The sequence below is a fragment of the Anomaloglossus baeobatrachus genome, chromosome 6, assembly GCF_048569485.1.
Source record: "Anomaloglossus baeobatrachus isolate aAnoBae1 chromosome 6, aAnoBae1.hap1, whole genome shotgun sequence".
Classification (NCBI taxonomy): Eukaryota; Metazoa; Chordata; class Amphibia; order Anura; family Aromobatidae; genus Anomaloglossus; species Anomaloglossus baeobatrachus.
Window position 1 is genome coordinate 343,370,282 of NC_134358.1, and position 19,246 is coordinate 343,389,527.

A 19,246-nucleotide genomic window follows, 5' to 3' on the forward strand; every position below is an offset into this window, starting at 1 on the left:
GGAGCTTAATGCTATGCATTGCCCTCTAAAGACGGCCTTATGGGCTTCCCAAACCGTAGAAAAATTAGGCACTGACCCCTCGTTGTTCTTGAAGTATTCTATCAGTCTTGCTTCCAGTTTGTCTCTGTAGAGAGTTCTCTTGAGGAGGGACTCATTGAGCCTCCAGTGGCAGACTCTTGTGCGTGGTGTTGTCTGATCGAGGGTGAGAGTCATTGGCGCATGGTCTGACCACGTTATTGCACCAATATCCACATTGCTCGTCAATCTAAGGGCTTGAATGTTGCCAAAGAAGAAGTCGATCCTGGTGTGTGTACCATGAGGGGGAGAGTAGAAGGTAAAGTTTTTTCTGAGGGATGTTTAACTCGCCACAAGTCAAATAAGGCAAACCTGCGGATCAGTCTTTGAAAGGCAGCTATCAATTTACGCTGAGACGGGCGCGACAATTGATTGTTAATGGTCAACCTGTCTAAAGAGTCAGAGAAAATAGTGTTAAAATCTCCACCCACAATCCACGCTGAGGAGGGAAGGCGTGTGAGTTTGAGAATACCCGGTACAAAAAGAGGATCTGGGAGGTATTAGGGGCGTAAATATTACACAAAATGATCGCAAGATCCTTATATGTCCATGTAGGATAAGGTACCTACCCTGTGGGTCTGCCAAGGAGGTCGTAACTTGAATGGGACAGGTCCTTGATATCAAAATCGCCACACCGACTTTTTTCCTTTCCTGGGAAGCTAAAAAAATTGTGGGGTACAGATGTTTAGCAAAATTGCAGTTCCCATTGAGGTTCAAGTGCGTTTCTTGCAAGAAAACCACATCAGCTCGCTGGGTCCGCATCTCACCAATCGCCATACGCCTCTTAATGTTTGAGTTTAAACCCTTAACATTTAACGTTAAAATTTTAACCATATTTTAAGTTGTAGTAGTATAATGCAAAATTAGCATTGCATACGAAGGCTAACCGGGTATTGCCCATCTCACAACTGCCTAAAGGCCCACGCTGGATGGCTCTCAATGGGGTACAGAGGATTCCCTCACCACAATTAGGGTCGACACATAAGGAATGGGAAAAGACAATGACAAAACACATAACATATAGAGCATAACATTTACATGTCACAAATGTTACCGGAGAGGAGTGAAGCCATGGGCAAAAGCCTTTACCTCCGCCATTATCCTCTCCGGCCAGGGTCAAAGAAGAAAAAATTGGCATAACAGAAAAAACGTTACCAATATCTAAACCCTAACCTCCTTTACCAACTCTTCCGTAGGAGGAACCAGGGTAACTCTAACCCTTGAAGGGGGTTTGTAGCTATGGACACTCTGCTATCGCAGTCAGTATCGGAAGCTAAATTCAAAACATATACAAGAGGGGAGTATTCAATTCTCACTGCCCTAGTAGCAAACCAGTGCAAATTTTATGAGGAGTCAAAACCAAATATATTAATATCAAAAAGAGAAGAAAAAAAAAAAGTGAACAGCTACTTATGAAAAAAAGAACCAACGAAAGTCCCTGTAATAAACAAGGGAGGGCATGAAGCCACACACCCCCCATTACCCCCAAAGGGGGCTGCAGCTTGAAACCAGAGATTCAAACAAGGGGCTCCAGTTCCCAGAAGAGAAAAAAAAAATAAAAATTGTTATCTCAGGTTGGAGCTGGTCGTGCCTTAGGCCGTGAGGGAGATCTCCCCCTAGAGTCCACTTACTGCCAGACTGGATGGGGTGGATTGGATGGCATCTCTAATTCCCAGTCTACCAGTGTGGGTGGAGGGATTCCCAGGTCAGTGCAGAAGGCTGGGAGGTCCCGAGTTGAGCGTAGCACAGCCGTATGACCATCTTTTGAGGCTATGAGGGCAAATGGGAACCCCCAGCGATATCTGATGCCCTTATCTTTTAAGGATGCAAGTAGTGGCTGCAGGTGTCTCCTTTTCTGTAGGGTGATCCAAGATAGATCAGGAAATAATTGGATCCGAGTCCCTTGATATTCAATTCTCTCTGAGGTACGGGCTTTAGCCATAATGGACTCTTTTAGTTGGAAGTCGTGGACGCAGCAGATAATGTCACGAGATTGATTTTGAGGCCCCCTGGGGCGTAATGCTCTATGCGCTCTGTCCAATTTTATCCTTTGAGTTGTAGGGCGCTCCAGCACAGTGTTAAATATAGTTTCAAGTATGGCATGGACATCCTCATTACCCGTGGTCTCAGGGATACCTCTCACTCGGATATTATTACGGCGTCCTCTGTTATCCAGGTCTTCCAGATGTTTGTTAGTTTCACTCAGAGCCTGAGCATAGGAAGTCACGTTTTTCTGTAATTTGATAATGTACTGTCTAGTGGCATCGTGTTCCCTTTCCACTGAGTCGACTCTATCTGCCAGTAGCCCAACATCTTAACGGATTGAGTTAATTTCTGACTTACAGGTTTCTTCACCTCTGAGATCAGGGATTTGAAGTCTTCCTTGGTAGGAAGGAGATCCAGATACTTTTTAAATCTTTTATGGTCAAAATGGTGTTCATATCTCCCAACTCAGTCTCTGATGGGGAGTCACGTGACCCTCCCCCATCCTCCTGCTGACACACCAGAGCAGACAGTGAAGGCGTAATGTCTAGGTCCATATCCAATGGATCCGACCACGCACTTTTATTTTTCGCCTGACTGCCCTTAAGGGTTGATTGTCTTTGTGCCTTAGGTGGCATAGGTTTTCTCACAGCACAGTTTTTCTTAGTAAGAAACTTGTCCAATGGAGTCACAAACGGCTGCCCCCTTCTTAATCTTAATTGACCACCCTGGTCCTCTTCTCCTCCTCAGCCCAGCCAGATCGTTACTCAGTCAGTGCAGTGTATTATGTCTCTTTTCAGTATTCCTTATGTATATGAGACTATTAAAGTTGTAGCTGTCCACTTATATCCTCTATTCGGGCGGTAGAATGAGCCTCCCCTCTACTCAGACATTATACAGGGTTACATTACTCCTTCACAGCTCCCTCATGCGGTGTTTTCTTTGCAGCAAGTCAGTGTCACAGTGACCACCAGGTGGCGATAGGGTAATGTGCAGGGAGCCAAGGAATGTCCACTAGGTGTCAGTGCAGACCTTTTTTCAGCCGAGCACTTAGAGAAAAGCTTTATCCAGTAGGTGGCAGTGCAGAGCTCTGTAAAAGCTTTCCTGTTTTTTTAAGGCAACTGCAGCACAATTTCCCGCCCTCTTCTTCTTCAGCTCTCAAAGCCTGCAAAATGGTGTCGCCCACATGGAGCCCTGGTGTCCCGAGGGGGGCGCAATCACAGCTGCTGCACCTCTGGGGTACAACCACTCTGTCACTTGGAAATGCCTCCTTCTCCTCAGGGACACTATCTCTCCTGTGTCTGAACTGGGACAGCACTGAAGGTGAGAGACTCAGGGCTGCACTCTGACTATGTGGAGGTGCTGTGGCATTTCAGGGAGGGGGGCCAGGGGTCTCCTTCTATGGGGGAGAAGGCCTTACCTCCACTGTGTCTCGGTGCATGCTAGGAGCTGTCCCACGGGTATAGTTCCAATCTCAGTGTTCTGCTTGGAGCCCTCCTGGAGTTGTGCTCCCAGCCTAGGTCTGTGTCCAGAGCTTGGGGTGATAGCTGGAGATCCTGGCTTGCACCTTGCTGGCTACTTAGGGGTGCTTAATCCTCTAGGTATCTTCCAGGGTAGCAGGGGACCCAAGATAGGGTGTTTTGCAGCAGATTGTAAAGTTTAAAGAGGAAGTTGTGTGTTCTAAAAGCAGGAGCCCAAGTGAAGTGCTTCTTCCCTGTTAGGTGCCTAGGCCACGCCCCTCTTGAGCAACATTTTAATCAAGGAGGAGTATATTGGTTTATGTGACGTTAAACGACCTCTACTGAAGAAATGTAAGCATTGCTTGAACTGACTTCAATACATCACACGTAAATTGGGTTTTTCTGATGGAAGAGAAGAGTAATGTCAATGAGACCCCAAAATATAGCAGCAACTGGTGCAATCTCCAGGTCTATGTCTTCAGATACTGCTTTGCAAAGGCTGGGGGGGCACTGAAAGCAGGAGGCTGTACAAGTCAGGAGGAGAAGGTAAAGTGGTCAGGTATGTTTGCTGACACACCAAGCTGGGCTACAGAGGGTAAAGCAGCTTTTGTGTCTTCATGCATTGAGCTTTAGCCACTTTATCTTATAGAATATTAAAATAAAATAAAAATAATATAAAGAGTTCTGTTTACTAATGTATACAGTTTGTGTTTGTATATACTGTATGTAAAAAAAATCAATTTTACTTTTTATGGTCACGTATTAATGTAACTGACAGTTATGTGTAACGGATACCAATGTTTATTGTATAAACAGTACTTTTTTTTTTTATATATATACAGACTTCCGAATTAGGAGTCACAGAACATGTAGAAGGTGACCCCTGTAAATTTGCTCTCTGGGTTGGCAGAACTCCATCGTCTGACAACAAAATTGTCCTTAAGGTTAGTTACGTGTATGAAGAAATTTTGATTTCTTTTTTTTTCATAACTGTTTATTAAAAAAAATTTCCTTACAAATAAAGTTTACACATCAAATAACATCAATAAGAATAGACAGGACATCGGGGAGGGAGAGACATAAGGAAAGACCGTATGGGGGGAGAGAGGAGGGATTGAACAGACATAAGTTATGTGCAAAGTGCCCACATGGAACACCAGAGCATGTGGACACTCCGCATCAGCATTTGGTTAACAGTCATAGACCTACAGGTCTCACGTTGACCATATACGCTAATATTTGTCCAGCTGGTTGTTGATGCAAGCTGTAATGTATTCTATCCATCTTGTTTCTCGAATCCTCATCTCCAATTCTTGTAGAGTGGAAGGAAGAGTCTTTTTCGAGTACGAAGCTATCAGGTATTTCGCCAAGGTCCATATATAAAGGAGCAGACTGGTTGAATCTTTTGTAATCACCGGGGCTGGAACGTTAAGAAGATAATTGAACGAGTCCAAATAAACCTTATACCCCAGAACTCTGTGGGCCAGCTCTCTTACCTCTATTCAAAAAGGAGAAAGGGTCTCACAATCCCAAAAATATGAGGGAGGGATCCTCTCTTCTTCATACACCTCCAGCACTAATCCGATGAATCAGAAAAGAGCCTTGCGAGGACAATCTGGGGTATGGAGCCAATGCATCAAAATTTTATATTGGTTCTTTTTTTGTGTGGTGCAAAGAGAAATCTTTGCTGCCCTTTCCCAGAAAGTCTGCCATACTTATTTCAGTATATCCCTTCCCAAATATGTGTCAGTATTCCGGGATTTCCAGTTAGCTTTTGAAAGCTATTGCCCTTTGTTAACATGGAGTTTTCTGTTCTGTTGCCCTACTTCTTGTTCATCTGTTTAAAAGGCCGCCCCTAAGCCAAGTCTAGTTTTTTGAGTATACTGCTTCCTGTCTACTCCTGCCCTGCTGCTCTCATTTCCTTGTTGCTATTTTGGATACTGCTGAATCACCTGACAACGGCCCTGGACTCGACCTGGTCTCATCGAGCTGTGCCCTCGCTGGTCCCGGACTCTGTCTGCCGTGTCTGGTTGGCGTTTGTGCCCGGTCCCTTCCGGTACATATCTACCCTAGGACCCGTGTCCCACATTCAGTACGGACATTTTAGGACTATAACCTGTTGCCCTTTCGTGTCCCGGCTGCTGTACATTTAGGCCTTCTGGGGTGATCGCCAGACAGCCCCCTGTATAGGGGTTCACTCCTGGTGCCTCCCTGGGGAATTCCCCTTTGCTCCGAACCTGGCAGGTATTTATTGTTTTATGTTCTTTCCTGTGTACATATTGTTGTTTGCATATTATAAAAGTTCTTGCACCAAGAACCCGTCTCTGGTTGTCATTGCCCTAACGCAATCGAAATCCTCAGTTCATACAATAGTATTACAATACGTTTCCCATTTTGTCATGTATGAATATTGTATCTCAGAATGAGGCAAGTATGTCGTATATGCATGAGATTAGTCCCTTCGTTGTGGTGCCCTGCCTGCAGAGGCCCTCAAACTAAGTACGCTTATAGAATGAGGTAGGCTTTACCATGGAGGTAGCCAGATTACATATCTGTGCATATGTGTGGAAGGCTTCCTCAGGGAATTTGAAACAAAAACGACATGCTTTGATCCATGCTATAGTCATTTGGCTGGTGGAACTGCCTGGCAAGGCTGGCGTGTATAAGAACCACGGCAGTGAAGGCTTGTCCGAGGTGATTGTTAAGATTTTTATGGCTGTCCTGCAAATGTGCCTAGTGAATGCCATAGGCCCTAGAAGGGCTGTATCTGGGGGATTTGCAAAAGTCGGCCACAGAAGAGCATTGGGGTGGTTGGGCGCCAACCGGACCCTCTCCACTAACATCCATTTACTTTCTGCAGCTACACTGCTCCAGGCCGGGATGCATCTTAAATGCGTGGTTATGTAATATTTCCATATGTCCATGAAAGCTAGTCCGCCCAGTTTCCTTGGACTTGAAAGTACTGGCTGAGTGATTTGTTGGCGTTTATAGGCGCAAGCGAAATCATTTAGCTGTCTTTGAAACTGCCGGATCACCGACCTTGGAATTGTTACAGGGAGAGTTTTCAATAATTATAGGAACTTTTGGAGACTAGTCATCTTAATAGAGGCCATCCCTCCAAAGAACGACAGCTTATCCCACTTGGACAATGTCAATTTGAGTTCCGCGAAAAAGGACGGTAAATCATGCGCATAGAGGGAGTCATTTGCGTGTTATATATATATATCCCTAGGTATTTTAAGCGATCCTTTTTCCAGGCATATTTAAATGTAGATTGTAATATGGAGAGGATGGGTGACTTCAGATTTAGTGATAAGGCTTCTGTGTTGGAGGCATTCATTTTATACCTCGACAGGTTCCCGTATTCCTACAGAATGGAGTGGAGGTTAGGCAGAGACACCAGTGGATTACATATGGTTAGGAGAATGTTATCTGCAAACAGTGACAATTTGTATTCATGAACTTTGACCTGAAATCCCTGCACGTCTGGATTTACCCGCATTCACACTGCCAGAGACTCTACATAATATAAATATTAGGGGGAAGAGGGGGCACCCCTGTCTAGAACCATTATATATGGGGAGAGGAGATGATGAGACATGAGAGAGCTTCACTATCGCCTCGGGATCCGTATTTAAAGCACGGACAGCCTGCAGAAAAGGCCCCTCAATACCAAATATTTTAAAGGGTGGCAAATAAGGAGGATCAATGGCTGTCAAAAGCCTTTTCTGCATCGATGCTAAGGAGCAACCCTTCTCCTTTATTTTGGATCAGGGCATCTATAAGGTTTATTGTCCACCCAGTATTATCCCCCGCTTGTCTATCGAGGATGAACCCCACCTTGGTCCCCGTGCATTAATTGTGGAAGGAGCCCGGAGACTCTGGTGGCCAGTTTTCTCTTAAATATTTTTAGGTCTGCATTGAGTAAAGATATCGGGTGATAACTTGCACAATCAGCAGGATCTTTTCCCTGTTTTGATATTACGGTGATAAGGGATCGTAGCATTGAGGGGGGATTAACGCACCATTCAGAAATGAGTTGAAAAGGGGCAGTATATGGGGTATGAGTGTGTTTTGAAAAGTTTTATGGTACAGATACATGAAGCAATCAGGGCCAGGCGTCTTTCTGGGTGGTTGCTTTTGATAGCAGAGTTCAGTTCTTCAACAGTAATCGGGATATTGAGTGCGTTTAAATTTTCTGTGCGTAATGTTGGTAGCAAAATACCTGCAAGTTATTCATTGAGCAGGGGGTCCCTTGTCTCTACGTCTGTTGGTAAAGTAGATGGGAGTGAATACATAATAGTCTCTAAAGGCGTCGTAGGTCAGAAGGCCCTGTGCGTCTCCCACAGCCAAGTGGGAAGTCTGTGTAGTGCGGTCTGTAAGCTGTGCCGCAAGAATGGAGTGAGCCAATGGATCATCTTATGGGCTTCACATGTCACAGAACATAGCCTGCTATCTCTTGCGAGCGTGAGGTGAGCGGTGTCTCTTTGAGGAGGACTTGTGCCAGATTGCTGGAGACTGTAGAGGTGTGAGTTCCCAATTAGAAAATTTCTGGGTGGGCAGCCCCAGGATCTCGTAGAAATGAGACAGGTTCAGCCGAAACCTTGAGTGTGGCTGTGCGGCTGTTCTTTCTGGCTGTGAGGCCAAAGGGAAACCCCCACCTGTAGAGGATCTGTTCTCTCAGAATGTCCATAAGTGGTCGGAGCAACACCTTTGTTTGCAAAGTAACCCGAGAGAAGTCTGGGAGGAGTTATATAGGGTGAGCTTTATGTTCTATGGAGCACAGTCTCCTTGCTTTCATCATGACATCCTCTTTGAGTTTATAGTCTGACACAACATATAATGTCCCTGGGCATCTGAGAGGAACTTTTTGGTTTGAAAACTCTGTGTAGTGTGCTCTATCTAGACTGATCATATGGGCTGGGGGAGCTTAGAGAACATTGTTAAAGTTTGTTTTTATTATCATATATATCCCCATATTGCTCTGTGAGACCTCTAATTCATATATTATGTTGGCATCCCTTGTTATCCAGATCCTCCATGTGCCTCTGATAATCACAAAGGGTTTCATGTTGCGCCATTATTTTGGACTGATGTTTGGCCATGTAGGTTCGCGTTTCGTCATGGTCATCCTTCAGGGCCTCCACTCACTGGGCAATATACTGTATATCTTGGCGGATATTAGCTATTTCTGATGAGCACACCTCTTTCATTTCTAGCACTAGGTATTGCAGGTCAGCCTTTGTAGGGAGCTGGGTTGTGCAGGGTTTCCAGTCTCCACCTGCTGCGTCTTGTGTGCCATCATCTGGCAAGAGAGAAGTACAATGTTGCTGGCTGTGCATATCTGGACATAGAAGGGGTGGCTGAGATGTGGAATTCCTCTGTTAACTCTGGTGCCTGTGTTGAATCACCAGCTACTGCTCTTGCTGGGCGTGTCTGGGGTTTCGGGGGGGGGTAATCTTTGAAGCTATCTGATGGGTAGCAAGAGCAGCCTCCTGCTCCTGTTTGCTTTTTCTTCCTGTGCCACTATCTCCCTCCGTTCCTTCTGCAGGAGAGCTCATGGGGGTAGTAGTACCTGCCTGTTTGTCTCCTGTCTCTTCAGCAAGCTGCTCCATATCCTCCGGTTGCGCCACTGACTCAGTGTCTGGAGGCCCTCTTCTCTGCTGGTGCGGTCCGGTGTCATCTCCTGTGATTTCCCACCGCCATATTGCCGTTGCGCAGCATGGCTGTGTTTGGATGCAAGAAGGCGTCCAGGGGTCCTGACGCCGAGCTGAGTGATGGGTAAGGTACTCTTCTGGTCTGTGCTTTTTTCTAAGACCTATGGACCATGTCTGGAGTGTGCTGGGGGACCTATTGAAGCTGTTTTACCGCTGTAAAGGCTGTTTTTGTGGGGACCTCCTGAGCTGCATGTCCTACTCCAATCACATTTGGGACTGCCACCCCCCAGAAATTTTTATTTCATTGCATGGCTTTAAAGTCTCATCAAACCAACCTCGCATTCTCCACAAGGAGAAACTTAAATTTACATCTTATATGCTTTCTGTATAGTTTTTGGATTTAAAAGTGAGTTTCAACTGATGGTATTGCAACTTGCGCACATGCTTAAATTAAGCACATTTTACTAACTTATCATTATTGTCCTCATGCATCACAGAATCAAACTGCTTGTTCATTCTAGATGCTATGAGTCCAACTACTGATATTGGCTGTAGAAAATACTGAATAATTTGTCAGTCCTGTAATCAGTAGATGCTTGCTTCATGGGCTGGTTCTAGCTTTTTTTTCCAGCGGTTACAATTGTCTCTGCACTGCAATTTAAACATGCAGTGAAAAATCTCAATTCCATCTTTTTTCTTTTATGTATTCATTATTATTTAATTCCCTTAGGTTACTTGAAGATGCAATCGACTGACTGCTTATACTATTTATCACCCCAGTATTGCAGTATGTAGAACATATTACTGTCTCCTATGAAGGATCACAGTATCAGAACTAGCATACAGCACCAGAACTACCATCAGCATATCAATACAGCACCAGTATTGCTACAGGAATACAGTATTAGAACCACCATCAGTACATAAATACAACACCAGCACCACCATCAGTACATGAGTACAGCATTGGAACCAATGTCAGTACATGAATACAGCACCAGAAACTATCACCATTTACAAAATACATTAGCAGAACCATTGTCAGTACATGAATATAGCATCACCCTTTACTCAGTATGATGTCTCATATGCCCCTATACACAGTATGATTGCTCACCTAGCCCTCTATAAACATTGATATTCACAATAGGATGTCCCTCACCCCCCTTATATACAGTGCCTACAAGTAGTATTCAACCCCCTGCAGATTTAGCAGGTTTACACATTCAGAATTAACTTGGCATTGTGACATTTGGACTGTAGATCAGCCTGGAAGTGTGAAATGCACTGCAGCAAAAAAGAATGTTATTTCTTTTTTTTTTTTTTTTAAATTGTGAAAAGTTTATTCAGAGGGTCATTTATTATTCAACCCCTCAAACCACCAGAATTCTGTTTGGTTCCCCTAAAGTATTAAGAAGTATTTCAGGCCCAAAGAACAATGAGCTTCACATGTTTGGATTAATTATCTCTTTTTCCAGCCTTTTCTGAATAATTAAGACCCTCCCCAAACTTGTGAACAGCACTCATACTTGGTCAACATGGGAAAGACAAAGGAGCATTCCAAGGCCATCAGAGACAAGATCGTGGAGGGTCACAAGGCTGGCAAGGGGTACAAAACCCTTTCCAAGGAGTTGGGCCTACCTGTCTCCACTGTTGGGAGCATCATCCGGAAGTGGAAGGCTTATGGAACTACTGTTAGCCTTCCACGGCCTGGACAGCCTTTGAAAGTTTCCACCCGTGCCGAGGCCAGGCTTGTCCGAAGAGTCAAGGCTAACCCAAGGACAACAAGGAAGGAGCTCCGGGAAGATCTCATGGCAGTGGGGACATTGGTTTCAGTCAATACCATAAGTAACGTACTCCACCGCAATGGTCTCCGTTCCAGACAAGCCCGTAAGGTACCTTTACTTTCAAAGCGTCATGTCAAGGCTCGTCTACAGTATGCTCATGATCACTTGGAGGACTCTGAGACAGACTGGTTCAAGGTTCTCTGGTCTGATGAGACCAAGATCGAGAATTTTGGTGCAAACCACACAAGTGACGTTTGGAGACTGGATGGCACTGCGTACGACCCCAAGAATACCATCCCTACAGTCAAGCATGGTGGCGGCAGCATCATGCTGTGGGGCTGTTTCTCAGCCAAGGGGCCTGGCCATCTGGTCCGCATCCATGTGGGAAGATGGATAGCACGGCCTACCTGGAGATTTTGGCCAAGAACCTGCGCTCCTCCATCAAGGATCTTAAGATGGGTTGTCATTTCATCTTCCAACAAGACAACGACCCAAAGCACACAGCCAAGAAAACTAAGGCCTGGTTCAAGAGGGAAAAAATCAAGGTGTTGCAGTGGCCTAGTCAGTCTCTTGACCTTAACCCAATTGAAAACTTGTGGAAGGAGCTCAAGATTAAAGTCCACATGAGACACCCAAAGAACCTAGATAACTTGGAGAAGATCTGCATGGAGGAGTGGGCCAAGATAACTCCAGAGACCTGTGCCAGCCTGATCAGGTCTTATAAAAGACGATTATTAGCTGTAATTGCAAACAAGGGTTATTCCACAAAATATTAAACCTAGGGGTTGAATAATAATTGACCCACACTTTTATGTTGAAAATTTATTAAAATTTAACTGAGCAACATAACTTGTTGGTTTGTAAGATTTATGCATCTGTTAATAAATCCTGCTCTTGTTTGAAGTTTGCAGGCTCTAACTTATTTGCATCTTATCAAACCTGCTAAATCCGCAGGGGGTTGAATACTACTTGTAGGCACTGTATGCTATGTTTGCTCCATAGTCCACCTTATGCACCTGTATGTTGCCACTGTGATATGATCACTGGTAAAGTGCAAGAGGGGAAGTATGTGTCACTGATACTACTAAATTCAGTGATGTGAACCCGGATGTAATGCTCCAGCATACTAGGTGCTGAGAGGATTAAATTGCTTTTAACTGGGCCAGGTTTTTTGTGAACAGCTAAAGAGATGGTTGGGACGGCTGTTCACCATATCTCCACCTCGGGATATGGTCCAAGAGGTAAAAACCAGCCCTCTGGACACACTTACTGTTTTGTGTTTTGGAGGAAGCAATTCCTCATGTCTGTGTCTCTATGAACAGTGTGGAACCTCAAACTTTCGCGGGCTGAACCCGCAGTGTATGGACTATGTACATGTGTTTTTGTTTTCTTTTATGCCGGTAAGGCTTCTTTCACACATCAGTTTTTTGCAATCAGGCACAATCCGGCAAAAACATGAAAAAACTGATCCGGCGTCTGTTGACACTGGATCCGTTTTTTCCCTCATAGACTATTATTTTATCCGGCGCCGTACGGCGTGTTTTATAATGAAAGCCTATAGACACCAGATCCGCCGTAATGCGGCAAACTGAGCATGCTTAGTATCACACCGGATCTGTCAAAAAACTGAAGGAACTGATGGAAAAAATTGATGCAACTGATCCGTTTTTTCGCCGGATCCGTTGCATCAGTTTTTTGGACAGATCATGCCTGATTGCAAAAAACTGATGTGTGAAAGCAGCCTAAGGCTGTTTTTGTTTTGTTTTGTTCAGACTGGTTTATGGAGCTAATAAACCAGCTGAAATGTAGATGGAGAAGTATTCCTCTGTCTAACTCATACTGTAGCTGATGTCCCACAGCCACCCCCATTAACAGTATAGTGTCCCATAAGCCAGTATACACAATATAAAGGCCCCCCTCCAATTCCCTATATATGGTATGATGGCGCCACAGATTCCTATATCAGTAAGATGTCCCACAGCTCCATATATACAGTATAATGCCACCATAGCCCATAAAGAATCATGCCCACAGCGCTCCTTATATGCATCATTATGCCCCTTTTGCACCCTATACACAATATGATGTCCCCACAGCTCCATATACTCAGTATAATGCCCTCATAGCTTTCAGCATACAGTATAATGACCCCACTGCTCCCTATATGCAGTAAGATATCTTACACAGCTACCTGTACACAGAATTATGTCCACAGAGATTCCTACACATAATATAATGCCCCAATAGCCCTATAAGTACAGCATGTTGCTTCCCCAGCTTCCTGTATGAAGGTCCAGGCTCTTACATAGCCATGTATTATGATTGCTCATGGCTCCACAGCCATGAGTACATAGTACTTTGTTCTCCACAACGCCCTATATATAAACTGTAATGCCCCCATAGCCGCCTATGTACAGTATGCTTGCCCTCAATCCTCCTATACACAGTATAATGTTCCCACAGCTTCCTATACACATTATGATGTCCTCATTACCTTATATACAATTTGATTGATATCCACCATTGCTCCCTATACATAGTATAATGCCCCCATAACCACTCTAGTCACCCACATCACCCCTGGCAATCACTGCATTTATTAGGTTGAGAGAAGGAGGGGTCTCCTTCTTTCACTCTTCGGCATCTCCCCAATGTGATCGCTGGCAGTCAGTGGTAATTATGGCATCCGTAGGTCAAATAATGACCTCTGGGTTTATCAGATACAGTGGCTTGTTAGTCACAATCGTCATTTCAACTGTATATGAATTCCAACAAGCATTTCATTTCCATAATATGGTCACTTGATGGGGGTTTCTGCTGTTCTACCAATTAGGGGATCTGCAAATGGAGCCTGGAAACTATTCTAGGAAAATTCGCTTTCCAAAAGTCAAATAGTAGGACTTGGGTGGGAAGAAGCTCTATGTGACCAAACAGTACCGTGCATTCACATATGAAGTATTGCCACAATTAGGAGAAACTGTGTAACAAATTATTGGGCTAATATTCCACATTTCCCCTTATGAGAATATAAAATTGAGGGCTAAAACAATATTTTAGCATTAAAAAAAAAAAAAAAAATTCTTCAGTGATTATGTGAAACACGTGTTATGTCAATATGATTACTGAATCAAAATGCTGTGGAGAGAAAAGCGCACATAGGGTCTTATCTGGCAAACAATGCAGGCTTAGAAAATGAAAACAGGTGCTCACCTATGGAAGTTGTGACAGGCACAACTCCTATGTATGCAGTAAATGGTCAAGCAGCAGCCCCGATGATGCAACAGGGAATCATGAATGGATAAGAAAGTCGGGTTTAACACTGCGCTAAAACCATGAAGCCAAACGATGTGATGAATTCTTTGCTATATTTTCTTTATTTAGGCCAAGTCTACATGTTTCAAAGGCATGTCCGCCTTCTTCATCAGGCTGTTTTTTCCTTTGTCCTGATGAAGAAGGCGGACATGCCTTTGAAACATGTAGACTTGGCCTAAATAGATCATGCTGTTTTTTCCTTTGTCCTGATGAAGAAGGCGGACATGCCTTTGAAACATGTAGACTTGGCCTAAATAAAGAAAATATAGCAAAGAATTCATCACATCGTTTGGCTTCATGGTTTTAGCGCAGTGTTAAACCCGACTTTCTTATCCATTCATGATTCCCAATATGATTACTGCACACATGAATTCATTGAAAGATATAGGAAGGGTTCTGCTTTTCTGTCACCGCAGTGGCTCTGACAATGTGACATGGTACATTCATATTTCACTAACCCACATATAAGGTACCGGTGTACTCATGAGAAATTGCGTTACAAATTATGTGGTTTATTTTCTCCTATTAGCCCTTTTGAAAACTTAAAACTTGGAGCTAAAACAACATTTTATAGAAAAAAAATTATGTTTTCATTTTCACAGCTGAATGTTATTCAATTCCGTGAATTACCTGTGGGATCTATTCTAGCAGAAATTACCCTTCAAAATTCCAGTGGTGTCAAGCAGTAGTTTATGACCATATGAGTTATGAGTGTACTTAGGAGAAATTTCATTGAAAATTATGGGTTCTAATTTCTCTTGTTGTTATTCTTGTGAAAATCAAAACTTTGGTACTAAAGCAACATTTTTGTGGAAAAAAAATATCTTTTGTTTACATGGCCCAATATTGTAATATTCCACAAAATACCTGTTGGTTTAAAATGCTCAATACACCCTTAAATACATTCTTGAGGCATGCAGTTTCCCAAATAGTGTCACTTGGGGGAGTTTCTGTTATTTGGCATCTATGAGCTTTCCAAATGCAACATGTTATTTGCAGTCTGTTCCAGCAAAAATTGTGTTTCATCAGTCAAATTACCGTATTTTTCGCTTTATAAGACGCACCTGATTATAAGACTCACCCCCAAATTTGGTGAAGGAATAGAGATTTTTTTAATAAATGGGGTACGTCTTATAATGTCCGTCTAACAAATCATATAGGGTATATGTCCCTCATAGCCCCCCATCCTAAAATTAGCCCGCTTAATCTGGATATGGCCACCTTATATTGAATATAGCCCCCTTGTGCTGGCACACATCCCCCAGTGATGCCACATGTCCCCTATTGCTGACACACGTCCCCTTTGGCTTTCACACGTCCTCTATGGCTGGCACAGAGCCCCTATGGCTAGCACACGGCCCCCTGTGGCTGGCACATGGCCCCCAGTGATGCCATATGTCCCCTATTACTGGCACATGCCCTCTATGGCTGGCACACGACCCTTATGGCTGGCACACGTCCCCCTGTGGCTGACACACGGCCCCCAGTGATGCCACACGTCCTCTATGGCTGGCACACGTCCTCTATGGCTGGCACACGGCCCCTATGGCTGGCACATGGCCCCCTGTGGCTGGCACACGGCCCACTGTGGCTGGCACACATCACCCTGTTAGATATTGCCCCCATGCTGCTGCTTTTAGTAAAATAAACTCTTTCCTTACCTTCTCCAGCACTGTCTTCCCTCGTGTCTCCCTCCGTGTGGTTGAGCTCCTCCTGTCTCCTGCACTTCCTACTTCCTGGTTCTCGGTGCGGTCATGTGAAAGATGTCTCTGCGTGCCTGATCACAGCAGCAGGAGGGAGATCGGGGAGACACGCAGGAGGAGGTAAGTAAAGAGTTTATTTTGCTATGGGCAACAGCATGGGGGCCATATCTAACACAGGGGTGAAGTGCAATCAAAGGGGAGCACAGGCACATATAATATGCGCCACTCTCACAGCCCGTCACCGTGGTGCGGTTTCAGCACCACGGTGATGGACAGCGGCTGTGCATATTATATGAGCAGGAGCAGGAGATCTCCCTCTGTAGGCTTCCCCAGCTCACCATTCTCTACCAGCCTCCCTCAGCCTCCAGCACCGCTCCAGAGCGGCCCCCACCTCACCTGGACCCTGCCATATATAATCCGTATATTCGGATTATAAGACGCACCCCCTACTTTCCCCCAAAATTTGGGGGAACAAAAGTGCGTATTATAAAGCGAAAAATACGGTATGCGTTTTTCCTTCCAAGGCTAGTTTTAAGCCAAACAGGAAAATGGACCCCACAGTCTGTTGTACAATTTTCTTTGTGAAAATGTGAAATTTGGAGATAATGCAACAGTTTTATGAAGAAAAGGAATATATAATTTTCACAACCCAATATTCTAAAATTCTCACCTCTAGGTGCAGCATGGTCTTCACACAAATCTGTAAATTCCTTAAGGAGTATAGTTTCCTCAATTCCTAAGTCTGGCCCCTTTGGGGATCTAGGAGACACTGTTATGGGGGGATATCTGCTGCTGAAACTATTATGGGGCTAATGCTTGCCAATTCTGCACTAGTGTCCCCAATCATGGGCCCCTCCCTGGTACGGATAGTTACAGCTTGTGGCTTGTGCTGGTAGGTAGCCGCCAGGGGTAGCGCCAGGGTATCTCTGTACCTCTGCACATGGCACCAGAGATACGGACATTGGCAGTCTCTGTTATGGCAGATGGGATGGTTGATGTGGCAGGGTTGGCCACTATGGAGGAAGCTGCAGTAAGTTCAGCAGATATGGCTGATACGGATAGTTGCAGCGAGTTTGGCAGATACAGCTAGTACCAATATTTCCAGCAGCGGGTTCGGCAGATACAGCTGGTACAGATTTTTGCATCAGCGGTTATGTCAGATACTGAAACACAGATAGAAGCAGGTGGAGGAATCCTCCTAAATCCAGCTCACTATGTTCACTTAGAAGTCCTTTTAGATGGTGCACGGAAAATCTCCAGCCAAGAGGTTTAGCACAAAAATTCAGGAATCCGGCACGGCATCTTCATAAAAAAACTAATTTTATTGATCCATTAAAATCTAATAAAACGGACAAGATGCGTTTCGGGAACACCCTTGTTAACAATCCGTCTCATCTCAATACAATTCCCTGTTTAACCCCTTCAGCCCCAAGCCTATTTTGACCCTAAAGACCAGGCCATTTTTTGCAATTTTGACCAGTGTCACTTTATGAGGTTATAACTCTGGAACGCTTCAACGGATCCCGGTGATTCTGAGATTGTTTTTTCGTGACATATTGGGCTTCATGTTAGAGGTAAATTTAGGCCGATATTTTTTGTGTTTCTTTGTGAAAAAAGCAGAAATTTCGCGAAAAGTTTGAAAATTTTGTAATTTTTGAAATTTGAATTGTTATGCTCTAAAATCAACGAGACATATGACACAAAATAATTAATAAATAACATTTCCCACATGTCTACTTTACATCAGAACAATTTTGGGGAAAAAATTAAGGAAGTTATAGGGGTTCAAAGTTTATGAGCAATTTCTCATTTTTACAACAAAATTTACAAAGCCACTTTTTTTAGGGACCACATCACATTTGAAGCGATTTTGAAAGGTCTACATGACACAGAACACCCAAAAGTGACGCCATTCCAAAAACTACACCCCTCATGCTACTCAAAACCACATTCAACAAGGTTATTAACCCTTCTGGTGCTTCACAGTAACTAAAGCAATGTGGAAGGAAAAAATGAACATTTTATTTTTTGCAACAAAAATGTTAATTTAGCCTCAAATATTGCATTTCACAAGGGTAGCAGGATTAAATGAACCCCCAAAATTTGTTGGGCAATTTCTTCTGAGCACGCAGATACCTCATATGTGGCGAAAAAACACTGTTTGGGCGCACCGCAGGACTCGGAAGGGAAGGAGCGTCATTTGACTTTTTGAACAGAAAATTAGCTGGAATCGTTAGCCGCACCATGTTGCGTTTGGAGAGCCCCTGAGGTGCCAAAGCAGTGGAGCTCCCCCACATGTGACCCCATTTTGGAAACTAGACCCCTCATGGAATTTATCTAGATGTTTATTGAGCACTTTGATCCTCTGGGGGCTTCACAAAAGTTAATAGAGTTGAGCCGTGAAAATAAAAAAAATATTTTTTACCACAAAATTGTTATTTCAACCAGGTAGCTTTTTTTTCACAAGGGTATCAGGAAACATTGCACCATAAAATGTATGGTGCAATTTCTCCTGAGTACACAGATACCTCATATGTAGTGGAAATCAAATGTTTGGGCACACAGCAGGGCTCAGAATGCAAGGAGCGTCATTTGACTTTTCAAACGCAAAATTGTCTGGGATAATTAGCGTATTCCATGTTGTGTTTGGAGACCCCCTGAGGTGCCGAAACAGTGGAGCTCCCCCACATGTGACCCCATTTTGGAAACTAGACTCCCCATGGCATAGAAAAAAAAAAACAGGGCGCACGCACGAATGTTCTGCAAAAAAGGGGGGGGGACTAGGTGGGATGGAAAAAAGTCCTGTCCAAAGTCGAGTACGACTGCGGGACGCTTGCTGATCAGGTACCTAATTGTTCAAGGTTTTTTTTTTTATTTGGGGTGCACAAAAAAAGCAAAAACTAGAGCAACAATTACGTACCTGATCAGCCAATCACGTAGCTGATCAGCACTTGGCGGCAAGCGGGTGGGGGAGGAGGGGGGGAGAGGGAGTGGGAGATGCGATTGGGGATAGTTAGAAAAGAGCCACGAACAATACTTACAGGATGGATCAGAACAGCGGCAGATTGGGCGGCGGCAGATGGGGGGCAGCGGCATATAAAGGGAGCATCTGTGATTGTGAGACAGAGGCGGCTGGGATAGGGTGGAGGCGGCTGGGATAGGGTGGGGGCGAATGGGAGAGGGCGCAGTGGATGCAGGAGCGGCAGAGGATGGGGTGAAGGGGGGATGGGGGGTATGGGGAGTGGGAGGTGAGATTGGGGATAGTTACC

At 44.3% G+C, this 19,246-nt stretch overlaps 1 protein-coding gene across 14 annotated transcripts in view; it reads left to right on the top strand.

Annotated features, from left to right (window-relative positions):
* TRIO (trio Rho guanine nucleotide exchange factor) overlaps window positions 1-19,246 on the top strand; it is a 3,493,742-nt gene that overhangs the window by 1,221,791 nt on the left and 2,252,705 nt on the right. For all 14 annotated transcript variants that reach the window (XR_012724343.1, XR_012724344.1, XR_012724345.1 and 11 more), the window contains exon 34: window positions 4,361-4,462. Coding sequence is in view for 11 of the 14 variants with exons in the window: in XM_075314973.1 (XP_075171088.1) it covers window positions 4,361-4,462 (102 nt within the window). In the remaining 3 variants the exon portion in view is untranslated. The remainder of the gene's footprint in view (window positions 1-4,360; window positions 4,463-19,246) is intronic.